The sequence below is a fragment of the Balaenoptera borealis genome, assembly GCF_965194805.1.
Source record: "Balaenoptera borealis genome assembly, chromosome: 10".
NCBI lineage: Eukaryota > Metazoa > Chordata > Mammalia > Artiodactyla > Balaenopteridae > Balaenoptera > Balaenoptera borealis.
Genome location: NC_138874.1, coordinates 96,262,481 through 96,282,963, shown reverse-complemented (window position 1 = coordinate 96,282,963; position 20,483 = coordinate 96,262,481). Strand labels below are relative to the sequence as shown.

The window sequence follows — 20,483 nt, the reverse complement described above, 5'->3', positions numbered from 1 at the left end:
AGCAAACTATGCATGTGCCACAGTCTATTTAGTTGTTCCTCAATTGTTGGCCAGTTTGTTTTCTCTTAATTTTTTAAATTATAAACAACACTATGATGAATATCAAAGTAGATAAATACTTGGCATAGATCATTAATTATTTCTTCAAGTCGAATTCTCAGAAATGAAACCGAAAAGATGTTGATCCCTATTGCCAAATGACCCTGCACAAAAATACAAACGTACAGGCTTTTTTTTTTTTTTTTTTAATCTAGGTATATCCATTTATACTTGGAAGCCAAAACATGCTTAACAAAAATTGGCCCCAACCAATTGGTTGCATTATTTCCACTATGCAACATAGCAGAAGTAAACCAGACTTGGAGGCCAACCAACCCCGTTTGAAACCACATACTGCCATTTCTATAATCTCTTGGAGCTTCATTCTCTTTATCTGCAAAATCAGTTGATAAATTATACTCTGTAGTATTGTGAAGATTAAATGTACCAAATAAGTGTGAACATGCTTTAGAGTACTTGGCACATAGATGTTCAACAAATATTAGTTTCCCTGTTCTTTTAATTTCTCCCCAGATCCCTCAGATTCACAAATTTTGTATAGTTGAGTTATAAATGTGAAAAGTTTATTTTTATATTTTCCATCTTATTCTTGCTCAGGGACCTTTGAAGAGGAAGTTGAGGTCTTAAGAAAGAAACTATTAGACACCATTATAGATAAAACAAGCACTGTGTATTCATCAAGAAGTCCTCATGAGGTGGCAGTCTGAGAAATTCTAATTGGAAGTTGTATTTGTAATTTGAAGCCTGAGACTTCCTAATCCTGACCCTTTGATTCAAATTGTTTTCATTCATTATCTCACATAACAAGAAGCACAGAGACAGGGCAACCCTGGGTTCAGTATAATCAGTAACTCAGTGATGTCATCAGGGAACAGGTCCCTTCCACCTCTTCATCATACTCATTGTGTAAGCGTAACTGTCAGACCCCTCCATGCACAAGAAGGCTAGAGCAGTCCCAGGCATCATGTTCACTCAGTGTTGTATGGTAGCAGGTCTTCTGCTGTGCCTCCTGGTAGCCCCTTAAAAGATCTCTTTCGGGGCTTCCCTGGTGGCGCAGTAGTTGAGAATCCGCCTGCTAATGCAGGGAACACGGGTTCGCGCCCTGGTCTGGGAAGATCCCACATGCCGCGGAGCAATTAGGCCCGTGAGCCACAACTGCTGAGCCTGCGCGTCTGGAGCCTGTGCTCCGCAACAAGAGAGGCCGCGATAGTGAGAGGCCCCGCGCACCGCGATGAAGAGTGGCCCCCGCTTGCCGCAACTAGAGAAAGTCCTAGCACAGAAAACGAAGACCCAACATAGCAATCAATCAATCAATCAATCAATCTTAAAAAAAAAAAAAAAAAAAGATCTCTTTCACTTCTTATTTACTCGAACTGGTTTAAATGGCTTTTCCTAAAGCAAATGATGGCTAGTAGAGTGGGCATAGACTCAAGAGGATTATTCCCTGCACATCAGAGCTTCTGATTCACGTGGAAGAAAGATGAGCCACCAGGTCCAGTACTGGCTTTTCTGGCAAAGAGGCAGGGAGGAATGAGCATTGGACAGGTCGCCGATAGTACCTGATAGTGAAATATAACTGTAATACTCATATTCAGTTTTCTTAAGGACAAACTGTGTGCCCCAAACTGATCTAATCACTGTGAAAAGAAGCAAAAGAGGAAATAGGAACATTATAGTTGATAGTAACAACTGACATTTGTACAACTTTGAGTTTCAAAGCATTTAGCATATATATTATTTCAGTAAATTCTTAGAGCCAAACTACAAGATAGTTGACATTGGCATCCTTATTTAATAGACGAAGGTAGCAAGACTCAGGAAGATAATTTCCTTTGAATTGTGCAGCTATGACCACACCACAACTCAAGCCCAGGTCTCACAGATGCCAATCTCCATTTCTATGACCCTGAGTTGCCTTTTGAACAACAGAAGTCAACTAAAGCTGTAAAAGGGTCTGATGGAGTGTGAAATTGTGAGGTACAGATTTTGTGTGCCATGGGGAGAACTGTTCTGGGAAGGGATAAGTCCCAGAAATTCTCTTCAGGGAGAAAGATCATGAGTTATGCCCTAAAATGGAAACTATAAGAATGTCTAAGAAAGGAGATAGGGAAGGGAGAGTAAAAGGCTTTTCTTTAGTTTCTCTTTGGAGGACTAGATGGGTTAAAATACTTGAGAGCTATCGCCATCACCACACATGGCAGCGGGATAAAGGAAGATTGTGGATAAAGGAAGATTGTAGATAAATCTCTCCTTCCCTCTCCTTAGAGCTTATCAGCAGCTATGTCAGCCATTGGTCAGTTGGAGCAAATGTGCATGCCGCCCCCTAGTGGCACTCCTTGTAGAATACAGGTTTACCCAAGTTCTTCAGTAAAAGTAGTGCTAGAAATTTCCTTCAGGGAAGTCAATTAGTGAATCCTTATATCCAACTCAACATACGATTGCCTACCCCTCATTTCATGTAAATAATCATGTCCTGATTTCTTCATTTGGAAGAGTGGATTTCTTCATACATCTTTGATGTCCTAAAATTAAACTTACCCACTCATTAAGCACCAAAAAAAGGTAAAGTAACTTTCTTTTTCATTCAAAAAGATATATTCCAGTAAAGTGGTATCTTCCAAGGAATATTTATTTATTACATACTATGTGCCTGGAACAGTTTTAGAATCTGGAGGTCTAGGAGGGAACAACAAAGACAAAAGAGGTCTCTGTCTTCATGGAGCTTATATTCCAACAGGGAGAGGGGCAGAAATAAATCATGAGCAAGGTGACTTTAGATTGTGATAAATTCCATGAAGGGAATTAACAGGATGGAGTGTTATCGAAAGTAATCATGGAAAACCCTCAGAAGTAACAGTAAGCTGAAATCTAGACCTTCTTTGGGGAACAACTTGGGGAGAAGCAGTTTAGGCAGAGAGAATACAAATGTAAAGCCTCTTAAGTGGTAGAAAGTTTGGCCAAATTCCTGAACATATTGCAGTTTAGATTAGAAGAATCACAGGGAGAGACGAAACTAGCATGAGGGGCAGTTGAAGCAGTGGTGGTAGAGGGTTTGAATTTATTCTAAGTGCAAGGAGGCAAAGGGAGTTTTAAGTGACATCTGATTCATAGAGAGGACAGAATAGTTGTGGTTGAAAAACAACGGCATCCTCCCTCATACAATATACTTCCAGCAACAGGGATCAAATCTATTGAGTTTTTATTACTGATATGTTTATCACCTGCTATAGTCTCAGGTGAGATGCAGGGTCTTAGTTTACTCACCTATAAAATGAGGGCAAAGTTTTTGAGTTGGGAATCTCCTCTCAATTCTGTTTTATTTCCAATTAGTAATAGAAGAAAAACCTTTATCTTCACATAGCACCTTATTGTTTATAACAACAGCACTTCTAGTGTGAGGTTATTGATGATTGCACATATGTGTGTGTTTCCCAGTTTATCAAAGGTCGAAGTGTGGAGGTGAAGCCTATAAATGAGAAAAAATAACTAAGAAGGCACAAGTATTATTGCCAGCTTTTGAAAATATTTTCATTTGGGTTTGGAAGGAAAAAAATTAATTAACAGGAATTTAATATTCTAGGATGACAAGAGTTGGTGGAGGCACTAGGAAGCAGTGATGGTGGTGTTGACAGCAAGTGACTAAAATAATACTGATAATACTTTTAATGACAATAATAGCAGTAATGTAGTTAATAGAGAATGTGAGGTTTGTTGAAAGGCTTGCAGACAGCAAGAGAAGTAGAAGATGTCCACTCTGACTCTAACATGCTGTGTGTATGTCACCCCACCCTCGTTTTTTTCAGATTCACAATACCTAACCTGCCGAATGCAGAACTGCACAGAGACCAGCAGAAACAAACCATTCCCAGGCTACATTGACCCAGACTCTTTGATTGTCCAGGATGATTATGTGTTTGTTCAGGTATGAAAGATCCACTTCCATTGATTGTGTCAAAGACATTTCCCTTCCCTGCTTCTGTCCCTAATGCAGCCCCTTTGCCTGCTTACACTCCCTGAAAAGCAATAAAGAAAGAAAAAAAAGCATTATTATTATTTTTTTAACATCTTTATTGGAGTATAATTGCTTTACAATGTGTTGTGTTAGTTGCTGCTCTATAACAAAGTGAATCAGCTATACATATACATATATCCCCATATCTCCTCCCTCTTGTGTCTCCCTCCCGCCCTCCCTATCTCACCCTTCTAGGTGGTCACAAAGCACCGAGCTGATCTCCCTGTGCTACGCGGCTGCTTCCCACTAGCTATCGGTTTTACATTTGGTAGTGTATATATGTACATGCCACTCTCTCACTTCGTCCCAGCTTACCCTTCCCCCCCCTGGCACCAAGGCATTATTTTTTTTAACAAAAGGAACATTACCAATTTGAAGCTTCTATACTAGCAGAATAGTAATTCTTTCCTTGGGGCGGTGTCTGGAGGACTTGTCAACGTGGGGTCCTGGAGGCATTGCTCAGAAGACTCAGGCCGTCTCCAGAGCCAGGCACGCTTGCAGTCATCCTCGTCGCCTGCGTTCTAAAGAAGCTCCCTTCACTCAGCCAGAGGACCGAGCAGATATGTCCGTTTCTTCCTATCAGGAGAGCAGTCAGCCCACATGCCCCTCTTGAGTACCCACCTTCAAAATAGAGAAACAGGCAGTAGCAGGAAGCTGTGGGGGTGGCTGGAGGTGGTGAGAGGCAGAGCCGAGGGAGCGTGATTGGCCTTTGCTGTTTACAGGCACGACTGTGATCAGGGTCAAGAGAATTTAGAGGAGATGGATTCACACAGGTTTCTCACCTCCGCAAAAGCGGGAAACAACCCGAGAAGCTGAGGGTTCAGGAGTGGTTAGAAGAGAGAAGGAACAAGAATGCTTTGTTTCTTTCCACATTTAAGGACAAATTTAGGCTTGTTTGGACAAAACATTTTAAAATTCCTTGGGCTTCCCTGGTGGCGCAGTGGTTGAGAATCTGCCTGCCAATGCAGGGGACACGGGTTCAAGCCCTGGTCTGGGAAGATCCCACATGCCGTGGAGCAACTGGGCCCGTGAGCCACAATTACTGAGCCTGTGTGTCTGAAGCCTGTGCTCCGCAACAAGAGAGGCCGCGATAATGAGAGGCCCGCGCACCGCAATGAAGAGTGGCCCCCGCTTGCTGCAACTAGAGAAGGCCCTCGCACAAAACGAAGACCCAACACAGACATAAATAAATAAGAAGAAAAAAAAAGAGTAATCTTTAAAAACAAAAAAAAACCACACAAAAAACCCAAAAATTCCTTTACTGCTTTCCATGTTAAAATTGACAAAGGTACAATTGCTAAATAGTTTATATATATAAATATATATACAATTTCGCTGTGATTGAGACATTCTAGATACTAGTATGTTTACTTGGACAAGAAATCATAATTTAGAATATTTAATCCCATGTATTGGGAAGTAAATGTTCAAATTCCTTACTATCAGCCTATGTACTTTTAAAATAGTTCACAATTACACACACACACACACTTCCTTTTCCTCTAGGAAAATGAATAATGAGCACTCTGATAACTTCAGCATCAAATTATCAAGTGACATTAAAATGGGAAATGGTTACCCATATTGGTTCTATGTATAAATCATTTCTCTATCAGTGTTGCTTCCAGGGACCTTTCCTGTTTTCTAGTAACAGTTTATAATCCACATATATGACTCACAAATGAAAATCAATTGTGCATTTAGAGTTTTATATATTTTCTACCCAGGCCACTATGAACATATAACCCATCACTAGGACTAAGAGGTGGTCTGGCTGCATCATGGTGAATATGATAACTTTCCAGTCACATTTTTATGTGTCTGGTGAAAATTCACCCAGAGCATTTGTTGACATTCTGAGTATGCAAACTCCAGATGACTTCAAAGTCCAGATGTTTACATGGGTTAAGAGTAGCAACAGGAATTCATAGAAACTGAGAGTAAAAAGGTGGTTTTCAGGGACTGGGGGCTAGGGATATGGGGAGATGCCGGTCAAAGGGGGTACATGTCCAGCTATATGATGAATAAGTAATAAACAGCATGGTGGCTATACTGTATTATATACTTGAAAGTTGTTAAGAGAATAGATCTGAAATTTTATCACACACATAGACACAAAATCTTAATTAAGTAAAAGGATGGAGGTGTTAACTAACCTTATATGAGGTAATCATATCACAATATATACATATCAGATCATCATATTGTACACTTTAAACTTGCATGTGCTATATGTCAATAATATCTCAATAAAGCTGGAGAAAGAGAGTGGCTCCAAAGGAGAAAGAGAGTGGCAGTGCACCGCTGCCAGCCTGCACCTCATGGTACTCAGCTGAGTTGGAGGCCACAGCGCTTCTCACCCTCCCTCAGACTCACGGGGTTCTTTGGGCTGTACATTTTGGGCAGACCTGGGGAAGGTAGCTCACCATTCATTCTCTTCTGGGAGGTTGAGGTCTAGAATGATTTTGAACCATGATCCTGGCTTGGCTTTTCGTCTAACACATCAGCAGCACTGCTGTGTGTGGGACATGCTCACAGCCAGCAGTGTGACTGCACAAAACTGGAATTCAGTGCCGAGATGGGGGCTCCCGTTCTGCCACCGTGTGACCTGGACTGTTCCCTTCTGATCTGGCCCAGGGACCTGTTTGTGTGGTCAAAGTCTTGGGGCTAGATGGCTGGGCTGGTGAGGGACACAGATCCAATATACCCTAAGGCTTGTATTATTTAAAAAAAAAAAAAAATTGCTATAAATGTTTTCTGACTTCTGCATCGCAGGGCAAATTGAAGAACTGTATTTTTGTGCAGTGGGTTCACTTTGGGCCTCTGAACTCACATACACTGTCTAAGTTGTTTTTGAACTGAATGTCAATTCTTTACACTGGCCCACAGTACTCAGTTACGCTGTTGTGTTGGCAGCTACCCCCTTCCATTCAGGGGCTGTCCTTCTGTGACCTGTAACTGTCGTAGTAGCTCTTCTTACACCCTTTATGTTTATGCTCCAGCTGACATCAGGAGGACGGCCACACTACTACGTTTCCTACCGAAGGAATGCGTTTGCCCAAATGAAGCTGCCCAAATATGCTTTGCCCAAGGTATGGCCTGAATCAGTTTCTCTATTTCAGTATCTACTCTTTTTCCCAAGGACCCTTTCAGTCTCTCGTAGTTATTTATTTCTTTTCATCTTCCATCTCTGTTTCTCAAGTTCACTTCCTTACTTTCTTTTTTGCCAACCTCCTTATCCTCCTTTCTCTCTCAGTGGTCCATCCCTCCTTCCCCCACCTCTCTCTTTCTCTCTTTTTCTCTCTCTAATTCTTTGGAATTCTTGGTGTAGCAGCATCTGAGTAAATTGATAACTGATTTGATTTTGCTTTGCAAGTGGGATGTATTGGTTTTCTAGCAGGACAGAAGCTATGCTTTGGATACACAGTATATCAGTGCAACAGGTATGATACATCTATATACCATTTTGTTGTTACTAATCATGGAGAGGTGATGCAGCTATGTAGCATCCAACATTTGCTTTCTTTCCCAGTGGAACTTACGAGACTGGTTGTCTTTAGGGTTCGGAGACACAGCTAATTTTTTAGACTTTCTCAAAGACATACTCCTTTAAAAAGAGTGGCAGACAAAAGTTAAAGACTCCCAACCGCTAACATCCCCAGGCTCTCTCTCCACAAACACTGAAGAACTGCGTTAATATGGAGCGCCACCTAGTGGAGGTGAAACTGACTTGGGAGCTCAAAGCTGTGGATTTGAGGTCTTGCTGCCACTGTGATGTATTTTAAGTGGCCAGAAATTGTTAATGTATTGTGCCTTTTTTTTTTTTCTAGCAACAACCACTGACGTGAGTGTTTTAAAATTTTTTATTGAAGTATAGTTGATTTACAGTATTATATTAGCTTCAGGTATACAACATAGTGAGTCAATATTTTTATAGATTACAAAATAGTGGTTATATTTTCCTGTGCTGTGCAATATATCCTTGTTGCTTATTTATTTTATACATAGTAGTTTATATCTCTTAATCCCATACCTCTATCTAGCTGCTCCACCCTTCCCTTTGCCCACAGGTAACCACTAGTTTGTTCTCTATATCTGTGAGTCTGTTTGTTTTTTTAATATACATTCATTTGTTTTACTTTTTAGATTCCACATATAAGCTATAACATAGAGGATTTGTCTTTCTCTTTCTGACTTATTTCACTAAGCATAATACTCCCTAGGTCCATCCATGTTGTCACAAAAGGCAAGATTTCATTCTTTTTTATGGCCGAGTAATATTCCATCACACACACACACACACACACACACACACACACACACACACACACACACACACATCTTCTTTATCCATTCATCTGCTAATGGGCACGTTGGTTGCCTCCATATCTTGGCAATTGTAAATAATACTTCTATGAACATTCAGGTGCATTTATCTTTTTGAATTAGTGTTTTTGTTTTCTTTGGCTATATACCCAGCAGTGGAATTGCTGGATCATATGGTAGTTCTATTTTTAGTTTTTTGAGAAAATGCCATACTGTTTTCAACAGTGACTGCACCAATTTACATTCCCACCAACAGTGTAGGAGAGTTCTCTTTTCTCTATATCCTCCCAAACATTTGTTATTTGTAGACTTTTTGATGATGGCCATTCTGACAGGTGTGCCTTGATCATAGAACAAGGGAGATGTGTGTGGCTGTAAGAAGGGGACTGTGTAGGTTTAAATATAACTCAGCTTTGAAACCTTTGGTTGAACAAAGAACATAAATAACTTTTTTTTCAATTGTGTTTTCATGACTCTTTGTCTTGTATTTTTATCCATGACTTTGTAGTTTGCTATCTTGGACCAACATCAGCTACCTGCCCAGGGAATCAGTGATAGATATAGCACAAGGGCTCTGCAGGTCTCCTCTCCCAGGACAGCCAGTGGCTTCTCCAGGCAGAATTCTCCTCCTTGGCCATCACTCTGCCCCTAACCCTAGCATAGTGAAAAGTGAGCTGTAAACCTCAGCCCATTAGAGATAATAACACACATTAAATTACACTATTAACTGCAAAGAGCTATTTCCATGTTAGTAGTTATTTTTTTCAGCTGCTAAGAGATTAATGACAGTGGTAATTGCCCAGAACTATATGCCTATGCCTGTATATGTTTAAATGCTCCTTGCTCTTGATTTGGCTTAAGACATTTTCCAAAAAGACAAACACAACATTGGAGTTGTGCCTTAGATGAGAATTGGGTAAAGTCAGTATGTAAAAGAAAAATTGAGTGTTGTTAAAATTACCCTTGATAATCTTTTAGGGAGGTCCATGAGGGAGATGATCATGTTACCTTGGTAAGTCCAACAGAGCTGGTGGTGGTTTTGTTTTGTTTTTGTTGTTTTGTTTTTTTTCACTTGAGCACTGAAATAAATTGCTGTCTTTGACCAATAAATGAAGTAGTTGGCTTGCAAGATTTTCACCTTAAAAAACAAGAACATACTCAAGGCAGTGAGATGCTGCCGTTCAAGAGGCATGTGGGAATTGGGACCACATCAGGAAACAGCAGTTTCAAGCCACTCATCTCATGCTCACTTACTCTTGGGAATATACTTTTTGAGTGGAATAAGTTTCAGCCAAACCAGATGCTTCTTGCTGCAGATTTGAGGCCAGAACTTGAATCTCCTGACTCCCAAACTGGCATTCCTTGTATTACACTTTTCTACTCTCTAAATAAATTAACAGATTCTATTACTAAAAGGGAGCAGCACCCACCCCCCAAATTTTTATACACTGAGGAGCATCCAGAGAAAAAGTCCCATTGACCTATGCAGCCTCAGAATGGTAGTTTAAAACAAAGAAACCAGGGCTTCCCTGGTGGCGCAGTGGTTGAGAATCTGCCTGTCAATGCAGGGGACACGGGTTCGAGCCCTGGTCTGGGAAGATCCCACATGCCGCGGAGCAACTACGCCCATGAGCCACAATCACTGAGCCTGCGCTCCGCAACAAGAGAGGCCGCGATAGTGAGAGGCCCGCGCACCACGATGAAGAGTGGCCCCCGCTTGCCGCAACTAGAGAAAGCCCTCGCACAGAAACGAAGACCCAACACAGCCAAAAATAAAAATAAATAAATAAATAAAAAATAAAAATTATAAATAAAACCAAAGAACCACTTGGCCCCTTGGCCGGAGTGTTGGGAAACACATACTGTGCATTGCTTGTTCATAGCCATCACGCCGATCACTGTTGACAGCTGCCCCCAGTGGCATCTTGCCAATCTGGAAGGAAGAGTTTTAGTCTGAGCCTGAATTGGCTGTCTGGCCTGTCCCACACTCTCCCAAATGAGCATGTTCCATTAGTCAGCCTCATCTGAGGTCCGAGGGTAGAATGCGGTGATTAATTTAGCTTGTCCCCAGAAAAATCGGAACCACTACAGCAAATGAATGTACTATTTGGTCCAAATGGGTGTTTATTATTTAAGGCAATGAGATGCCTCATTACAATCCCATTACACCTTCAAAGAGAAGCCCCAGCTTGGGTGGAGTGATCCATGGCAAAGATGCATGTATTTCAGGACCCTCTATCAAAGCAGGGCTGCTGCAGCTGAAAAGGAACAAAGCTTCATGCCCACCAAAGGAACTGAGACAAACCTGCACTTACATGCTCAAATTTTCTTTAATCATCCCCTGCCATTGTATCAACTCTTGAAAGACTGAGGTTACCCTGAGCTGTATTTAAAAAAATTAGTATAACGGTAAAGATGACCAGAGAGGGAGGTGGGGAGATTTTAATATTGCTGTTACCATTAAGAGCATGAGGCCCTCCAGACAGGGAGACCTAGTGACAGTTTCCCTCCCTTATCATACTTGGAGCTCATTCTGAGCTACTCAAGTGAGATAAATGAGGCAACACATATGAAAGTGCTTTGAGCATTTTGGAGGACAGATACTCTATAAAAGTAAGGTAATATTAATATTAGTATGGATCTAGTTGTTTGTGTTGGAGAAGATCGATGTGAACTGGGGTGTGGGTGATGAAAAGGCTGCTTGATTCACAGCGAGAGACCCTAATTGCAGGCCTAGATCTGTCATTGCCCTGCTTTGAACCTTGGGCTGGTTTGTCAATTTCTCTTTCTTTTTTTTTTTTACATTTTTAAAATACGGAGCTTAGATTCACAATAATATTTTCTCAAACTCATTACTCAATAAAATGCCCTTAGAGATGCTTCATGAAAATTTGGTTCTATGATCGTGAGTTTAAAAAAAGAAATAAACTCCATTCCATGCTCCTTGCCTAGAGACTAACAGAAGCTCGCTGGTATGTTAAAGGCTCTAGGATGTCCTGTGAGCAAGAAAGCTGTATAGTTAGCATTAATCAAAATGTTTTACAAAAGGATCCATTCAAAAAAAATCTATTAAAATCCAACAGTACTGGTGTCCTATGGAACAGATGTTGGGAAGTGCTCTAGAACATCTCAGAGTTCACTTCTTGGTCTAAAATTTTGTATCTCAGTATAAGCTTTCAACATAAAGTGCCATTTTGGGTGAAATAGCATATTTTCCTGATACAGGCGCGTGTAGATAAGAAGAAAAAGGAAAGATGGCATTTAAATATGTCAGACGTTTCAGTTAAAATATTTAAGACAACATAGTTTTTAAACAGTCTTTTCAATGTAATTAGATTATATATAGAGAGAGATCTGCCCTTGGCCCTTATCTAGCGATGGCCATTTAATCTGTTTTTGTTCTGTTACTAGTTCTCTAAGTGACTCAAGTACTTGATGCATCTGTGTTTTGCATTCTACACCGACCAAGGAAAAGTTTGAGTGGGCTGCGGTAGTATGGATGATTTACTCTGGCCCCTAGGATTATTTAATGGGTCCAAAGGCACAGTTATGCAGGGACCAGGTTACTGCTGAAATATTTTAACTTGAGTTCAGGGATGAAGCTACATCCTGCTAACAAGGAAGGAAACATGAATTGGGAGTAGTTGTTTAAGGGTTCTAAATGGTAGGGTAAGGATTTTGATCTTTGTCCTATAGGAAATGGGGAGCCATAGAAGGTTTGGCCCTCAATGGATGAATGGCCTTTGGACTAGTTTCCACAGTTAATTCCCTCGATTAGAAAGAAACAAAACACTTGGATGAACCACTTTTTGTTAAGTGTATTAGTTAGCACCCTAATATTTGCAATGAACAGAAAGGCCAAATCAACCTTGCTTCATCAACAAAGGGGATTTAGGGTTTGCTTAACAGAAAATAGCTAGCATGTATGGAGCAGATGCTAACACCAGACACTGTGGTTAAATGCTTAACACTTACTAACTGATTTAATCCTCACAACTCCATGAAGGGCATACTATTATCTCTGGTTTGCAGGTGGAAATCCTGAGGCACAAAGTTCCGTTGGCACAGCTGAATGACAGAGCTGGGATTTGAACTCAAGTAGTTTTATTTCAAAGACCATTCTTTTAATCATTTTGCTCTACTGTCCTCTCTAACTAAACAAGTTTACGGGTGGGCAGGCTCCTTAGATATCCACATTCAGAGACTCAAAGAGTATCATAGAATTTGGACCATCTCTCTCCACCTTTTGAGCCTATTTTTCCAAGATTGGCTTATCCTCTGCCTCCAAGATATGTCCCATCAGATCTAGACTTTATTTTTATTCCAACTGCTTACAAACTAACAGTAAAAAATAACTTTTCTCTCTCTCTCTAATAATTCCACAGTCATTCTAGCATTATGTCTTACTGATTTTGCCGTCACTGATCCAATCACTGTCATCAGGAAAATGGAATTTTCTGAGCGCTAGGCCTACAAGATCACTTCTGGTGCTGAGGGTGGGAGAAAGTAGCAAAGACTGAGCATAGGGAGGAAATTTGAGAAGGATGAGAATGCTTCTTCAAAGAACATCAAGCTACAGTTGCCAGAAGAAATGTACATAGGCGTTGGGCAGATATAAGATATGGCCAACTTTTATAGCAAACCTTAGTTTGCATTATCAACCAAATTGAATTCATGGGCAGGATTCATTTGTGGCCTCCCCACTTTTTCTATAAACACGTTATCAAACTCTAGAGTATGGCAGTAAGGCCTGAGAAGGTGTCAGGAATACAAAACCCTTTGGATAAGGACTTCTTCCTTCCGGAATCATATGAGTTCACTATGGTCAAGTTTCAAGAGGAATGAGAGACTTGTTCCTCTAAGTCTAAAGCAGAGTTGAAGCTGAATTGCTGATTGATTGACTGATTGAGAGAACGTGGGCATATATTACAATGGGAAATTTTGAAGTTAGGTAGAATTTTCCAGCCCTGGAGTTGTTGCCAAGGATGATTGACAGACCTCCTGAATCTTTTCAAGGAGAGTGGATGATCCCTCTGGGAAGATCTGAGCACTGAGCTACACAAAGGCCAAGAATCTTTCCAGGTTGTTCTTTTACCTTTAGCCTTATGCATCATTCTGTTTTTGTTTTGCTTTTTGGCTTCTGAACGTGATACTGATGTGTATGTACCACCTTGGGCGAAGGGGGGAAGGCTGCCGAGAGCAATGAACGGGACCCCCTGAAGGAGACAGCAGGCCCTGGTCTGAGACTTCAAGCCTTGGTCTACGTCAGCCTCTCCCTGAACACCCACTCCTCTGGAGTTCTGAATGGCGAGAGAAAAGGATTTGGAATCCCCACCCCAGGGACATCTGCTCACTGCCTCCACATTACATCTGCCTTGTTTCTATCTTCCAGGACAGCCAGAGTCTGAAAACATGATCATTTATGCAGACTGTTTTTCCCTGTTTTATTTAAGGTTTCCTGGGGAACTTCTCAGGGCACAGGTTTTGATAAGCTAAGTCCTTGAACACTCATTAACCTGAAGATTAGTGCTCTCGGGGTCTCAGGTGAACATTTTTCCTCCGGGACCTCTAAGGGTTTGCTGAGCCTTAGGGAAGTGCTTCTTAAACATTAATGTGCATATTAATCATCCATGGATCTTATTAAAATACAGATTTCTATTCGATAGGTGAGGCCTGAGGTTCTAACAAACTTACAGGTGATGCCCATGCTGCTGGTCTGTGGACCACAGTGAGATGCAAGGCTTGTCTGTTTTCTCTCTGCCCCTCGTATTTGCCCCGTATATGCCTTTTGAGCATGTACTATGTTTGTGCTTGGCAAATTTATCAGGATGCCTGATTCTCCAAACTCATACATATTCGAGAAATTATCCTTCAAATTATCTAATGAGGTAATTAAATTGTAACTGAGCTACCAAGCATCTCCCTGTCCTATTTTCTGATGACCTTACTGCCTAACCTCATAAATGACAAAGGAAATATGTGACCAACACTTAACTATTATGTCACAAATATGCTATAGGAAGATCTCTGTCCTCCCTCACAGTACCTATGAGCCTATTCTGGTATTCTTCATCAGATTCCACTCTGTGGACACGTGCCAGGTGCACTTATAAAACTCTTCTTCCTGTTTCCTTCCCTGTGTCTTTCCTCAGGACATGCATGTCATCAGCACTGATGAGAACCAAGTGTTCGCAGCGGTCCAAGAATGGAACCAAAACGACACATACAACCTCTACATCTCAGACACCCGCGGTGTCTACTTCACTCTGGCCTTGGAGAATGTCCAGAGCAGCAGAGGCCCTGAGGGCAACGTCATGATCGACCTCTATGAGGTATGTCACAAGGCACGTGTGGTCTTCAGCCACTGCAGTGCTGGGACTGGCAGTTGAAGTCCCCAAGTTGGCCGTTTCCTCAATCATTTTAATAACTAATTCCTTATGTAGCCTCATTCCATTTGGGAGAGGGAGGCGGGGTTGCAGAACATTTTTATTGGTTAATCTGCAATCCACAAAACAGCTCTGGGAGGGATTCTTTGTTGACCAAGTCCACAGGCCATGAAGCTCCAGAGGGCTTGGAAAGTGTCTAGGGAAGCAGTCAAACAATTAAAGGGTTTGAATAAGAGTGAGCCTAGTGTGAAATTTGAAAATAGTCTTGAGGGGCTAATAGGGTGTCAGGGGTGGAGCAAAGAGGCAATGGGCGGTGCTCCCTTACATCTCTCTGAAGAAAGAACTAAGGGGTTGTCTTTGCATTGCATCAGAAGACACTCCCTTGTCAAATTCTTTTCCCATTTAGGTCATTACAGAATACTGAGAGAGTTCCCTGTGCTATACAGTAGGTCCTCGTTGGTTATCCATTTTAAAGATAGCAGTTTGCACATGTCAATCCCAAACTCCCAATCTATCCCTCTTATATGTATAACTGAATCACTTTGCTGTACACCTGAAATTAACATAACATTGTTAATCAACTATACTCCAATATAAAATAAATTTTTTAAAAAAATGATTATAGCTAAATATTGAAAGAAAAAAAAAGACACTCCCTTGTACTTGAGGACCTTTCTGACTGCATAACCTCTACTAGCTAATTGCCATCCTCAGCGGGCCAATGCATGAGATAAGATTAATACGTCTTTCTTTTCCTAAAGAGGGGTGAGGAGGAGAAACAAAAAGCAGAGTTTACCAGATTTCCCTAAGGGAACTCTGACCCTTTGTTTCTCAGAATGACCAGGTTCAAAATAAAATCATATGTTGGATCAGTTAGCTTTTATGACAAACACCAACACTTTAATGGCCATTTAAAGCACAGTCAGGTGAAAAGAAAGCTGCTATTTGGGGATGGATTTTAGCCATTTGTCAGTCTTGTGCTGTGAAGGATTTATAATGGGATATAATGAGCCATTACAAAACTTATTCAGAATATGGGAAGTGCAATCATACACTAATATTCTATCTGAAAAAGAATTATAAAACTTATTCAAATATGTTCAGTCATAATGATGTCATCATTTGGTGAAGGATAAGTTCAGAGAGTAGAGGTTGTTCGTGTAATGAGAAGTAAGGGAATCATATCCAGTATGTCAAAGAAAGAAACCAATTTCACTTAAGAAATTTAAACCTATTATTAGAATTCCTTTTAATGCTATCTATATTCCTTCATCTTTAGGAGTTCTTGGGAATTTTCTTCTAGTATCTAAACTTCTCTGTGTGTATAAAGGCATGTTAACAAACTGTATGCCCATTTCAGAGCTCAAGTATTTGTGATGGAAATTATGGTAGACTAGCATAGGACACAGTTTTTGTGTATATATTTAGAAAAATACCCTGCAAATTTTTTATACATTCACAAGTTTCTTCCACTTCATTTCCTGCCCATGTTCCAGATAAATATAGTATCATATATCTCAGCCTCAAACTGAACATGTATTCTGGAAAACATTTACATATTCTGGTGATTTACCTTCAAATTCATGTAGGGTAGAATTCTGATTTAGGGTGTAAATTTTAGAGTCAGGCTGGCTGGGTTTAAATCCTGGCCACATCACGTGTATATATTCTTGAGGTAAATCCAACAACTTCTGAGCCTCAGTTTTCTTGTTTAAAGTAAGGGGATAAACATGGTACATCCTTGATAGGATTTCTCTGAGGATAAAATAAGCTAATCTTCTTAAAGTACCATGAACAGTGCCTGAAATACAACAATACTCAACAAATTATAGATAGTATAATTGATATTATGTTCCAATGAGTTTAAGCCCCAGAACAATGTTCTGGTCTTAAAATCTACCCACATTGTTTAAATGTCCAAAGTATTTCCACCATTTTGGATCTCTGCTTCTTTCCATATTGTAATTAGCAGGGCCATATGACATCCTTTATCACCAAAGCTGTCTTCTTATAAACAAATGTAAATTGCAACATTTCTTTCCTCTTTTGTAAATGTGTTATAAACATTTAAACTTTAAGCGTGTTTTTTTGAAATACCATATGTTTTCTTGCCTTGATCCAGCATTTACAGCTCTGAGAGTATGAAGTCTAATCAGCTGTCCCACATTAATCACCCAGTTTGCTTCCCTGGTCTTGGCTCTGTCCTAGCTCTCCTGAAAACATTTGATTTTCAGGCTGCATTTTTCCTTCCTGATTATCTTCTCCCCTCTTTTCAAGTCAATGTGGAATAATTTCTCTGGATAATTTTTTTTCCTGCCAAAATAGAGACCATTTTAATTAGTCCCTTGATGATGGAAAAGATGACAAATTTGAACAAGAATGACTTTGTCATTTCCTGTTATTTGCAACTGTTTTCATGAATGGTTTTCTGCAATCAAAAATAGCTAACAGGTAGGAAGTGAGAAGAGGAGATAGAATGACCTCTGGACACGACAAACCATTTTTTGGTAATCCTTATGTTTTCCCTTTGCATGTCTCTTGCGGTTGACTGTCTGTTGGGAAACTGCTGGCTCTTATTATCATCACTTTGAACAGTGGTGTAACTACATTATGTAAAGGTGTCCTGCATCCTGGGGCCGGGGAAGAAGAGTCTTTGTTTTATTAGCCTGGCAGTTCACAGCAACTTAAATTGAAATTGATGTGATCAGAACGGCAGTGCCGTATCTGCTGATTACCTAGATAGAAAGAATATTGGCTGACACAGAACCTGGCACAAATGTTCCTTAAATCTGATTGTTCTGCCCAGCAGGAAGCTGAAAGCCATCCAGCCTGAATTTCCCAGTAGAATTGCAATGAATGATGAGTGGTTAGAGATAAATGAAAAGTAAGAAAATCCATAGATGAATTAATAAGGAGGAGAGGTGAGCATTATGCAAGGTGGGGGTGACAGAGTATACACAGAGTGCACATCTGTTCACATACGGGGGTGACTGAGGAGGATTACACGCATCCTTTGCTTCTACCTGCCAATTGCCTGCTGTTCTTATGTGCTCTTTATACTATGTTAGCAGAGGCGAACTATGTAATGTATGACTGTATGAGTCTGTGTATCAGGCATGTGTATTGTTGGTGAGTCTTTGTGGGAAATGCAGAGGGAGACACAGTTTTCATTAAAATCAATCATTTTATTCACTCACTCCTTGCAACCTTACGACAAATGTGGTTCTCTCTACGTTAGAACTATATGTGTCTATGTGACGAGGTAGGGAAATGTTGGGGACAAAGTGTTGGGGGCCCATCTTACGTGGTTTAGTTATTGAAATACCAGAATTTCCCCTCAGTGTGAGTTGACCATTGGCCATGGACCCCATTCAAAAGAGTCGAGACACGTGAGCCAGGAAAGTAGGCTACAGAGAAAAAAATGCTCGCGAGTGATTTTTGTTGATGCAAGATCATACTAAGTAGATGATATTTGGGGTACCATTATGTGCCAGGCACTTTTTAAAGAACCTTTCATAATTATCTCATTCAGTCTGTATGTTCACTTTATGACACAGGGACCATAATCATCACGCCCATTTATAGGTAAATGGAATCAGAGAGGATGCAATCATTTTCATAAGATTACAAAGCTAGTAAGTGGCAGAATTAGGATCTGAACCCTAATATGCAAAGTCTTAGCTAGAAGCTATTATGTGTGTCCAGAAAGATCAGTATTTAGGCTTGTATTTGATTGTGGCCAAGTAATAACCCTAAGATAGAAGCACACTAAAGAGCGGGGTAAATAGTATTAGACTTTACCTAGCTATAGGGGAAACCAGACAGGAAGGAGAAGATGGTCTGAGGAAAAGCCAGCCTAAACAGAATCAGCAGATGATTGCTGTGGACCTCTTCGCCATCTTCTGAACCAAGTCCTGAGCCTGCAGTAATAGGTAAATTCAGGCTGTGTTATCCCGTGGCTCCCAATTTTGTCTGGTGGTTATATTTGTGCAAGAGAATCCTAGAAATAAGTGTCCTAAAATTCTGTCATTCCTGAATAGCATAAATTCTCCAGTGGCGCCATGTGGGATGGGTCACAGAAGACGGCGTGCCTGATGGTGGCCAGAGCAAAAGAGACGTGATGAGAGTGTCTGAGATGTGTGATTCCTAGTGTATTCCTCTGGTGTGGGTGATGAGAGTGGGTCTGACAGCTTTGGACAGTATCCTCCCTCCTCTGGGAAGCGGGTATCAATTAATGATGATGAAGAGTCCTTTGGCTTAATGGACAACGACAGTTCACCCCAGCCAAGTGAAAGGGTTTTGTTGGGAATGAAGTCACCTGGCTGACAAATTCAGAATGCACAGAATGTATGAGTGAGGCACAGTGAAAGACGCATGAAAGACGCAACCAATGACTGATGCATGTTCTGTTACACACATAGTGTCTTCTGTACGTTATGAATACCTTCTCTTTAAAAGAGAAAGCTCCGTAGTTCTGATGATGTAGCTTACACCTTGATTCTTGGGAAATGACTACCTCTTACAATTCAGCATAAGAGATAGGGAGGAAAACTGCTCTCCCATCCAGGACATAGTTATTACAGGACATAGAATATACCATCTACTTATTTAAGGCTACTCTTTCCCTGGGTAGGTGATGCTGCCTGACCAAGGCCACAGGGAAGGAAAGAACGCTTAGACATTTTTGGCAATGGGTTCCCTGATGTCAGAGGCACCCCTGACCCCTGCTGAGTAGGTATCTCTCCTGGCTGGGATCCTCTCTTTAGAACAGAAAAATATCCTATCTCCAAAGCCCAAAGAAATCATGGTGGTGAACATGTTCTCTTTCTTGCCATTGTTGTTGATTCATATTTTTATTCTCTTCAAATTTTGACACTTCAGATTTGTAATTAAAGTCTGAGACAGAGAGGGTGGGAGGAATCAGCTCCCAATCAGCATCGGAGGCAGAAATAAGCAAAAACTCCTGTGTAAGATCTTCCCAACTTAGCCTCTGTGCAGAACATATGAAAGATCAGGACTGGAGAGCACCCTCTAGAGGTGAATATTAAAAAACAAAGAAGATATCTGGGGTTCATTCTTGAAATCACCAAAGAAATCCAAGTCTCAGCACCTAGCACATTCTAACTCTTAAAAAAAAAAACCCTGCTGCATGAATGTAAAGTTACTTAGACATTCTAGGTGCTATATTTCCAGTGCTTAGAATGCATGATAAGTGATAGATATTCAAAAAATATTAATTGAACAACTATTGAGTACATGTACTAAAGAATGAATGAAAGGCAACTTCCTATAATGTCCATATATGATATTTCTCTCAGGAAGCTCTAGGATGAGAAAGAAGTTTGAAGAACTAGTACTGCCAAAGGGTTAAGTGCTTGGGCTCTGAGACAGACAGACTGGTGTGGAGTCCTTTGCTAAGGTTCTCCAGGGAATGACCTTAGGCAAGTGACCGACGCCATCCAGACTTTGGTTCTTGCATGTGTGAAATGAGGATGTATTGAGTCTACCACTTAGACTGATGTGCTCAGGCTTGCAAAGACTTTCATGTAGTGTCTGACATTTCTTAATTACTCAATAAGTTTGGGGCACTATTAATGTTGTTCGGTCTTCTAATGCAGAATTCTACCTATTTCATTAAAAACGAAAAAAAGGACTTCTTGTACAAAGTGACTTTTCAATTATTAATTTTAATGGGGGAA

General features: G+C 40.6%; 1 protein-coding gene across 7 annotated transcripts in view; it reads left to right on the top strand.

The window, feature by feature from the left end:
- Positions 1–20,483, top strand: part of SORCS1 (sortilin related VPS10 domain containing receptor 1) — a 584,051-nt gene that overhangs the window by 430,640 nt on the left and 132,928 nt on the right. For all 7 annotated transcript variants that reach the window (XM_082408268.1, XM_082408264.1, XM_082408269.1 and 4 more), the window contains exons 7-9: positions 3,864–3,982; positions 7,075–7,164; positions 14,551–14,730. In XM_082408268.1, the coding sequence (XP_082264394.1) occupies positions 3,864–3,982; positions 7,075–7,164; positions 14,551–14,730 (389 nt within the window). The remainder of the gene's footprint in view (positions 1–3,863; positions 3,983–7,074; positions 7,165–14,550; positions 14,731–20,483) is intronic.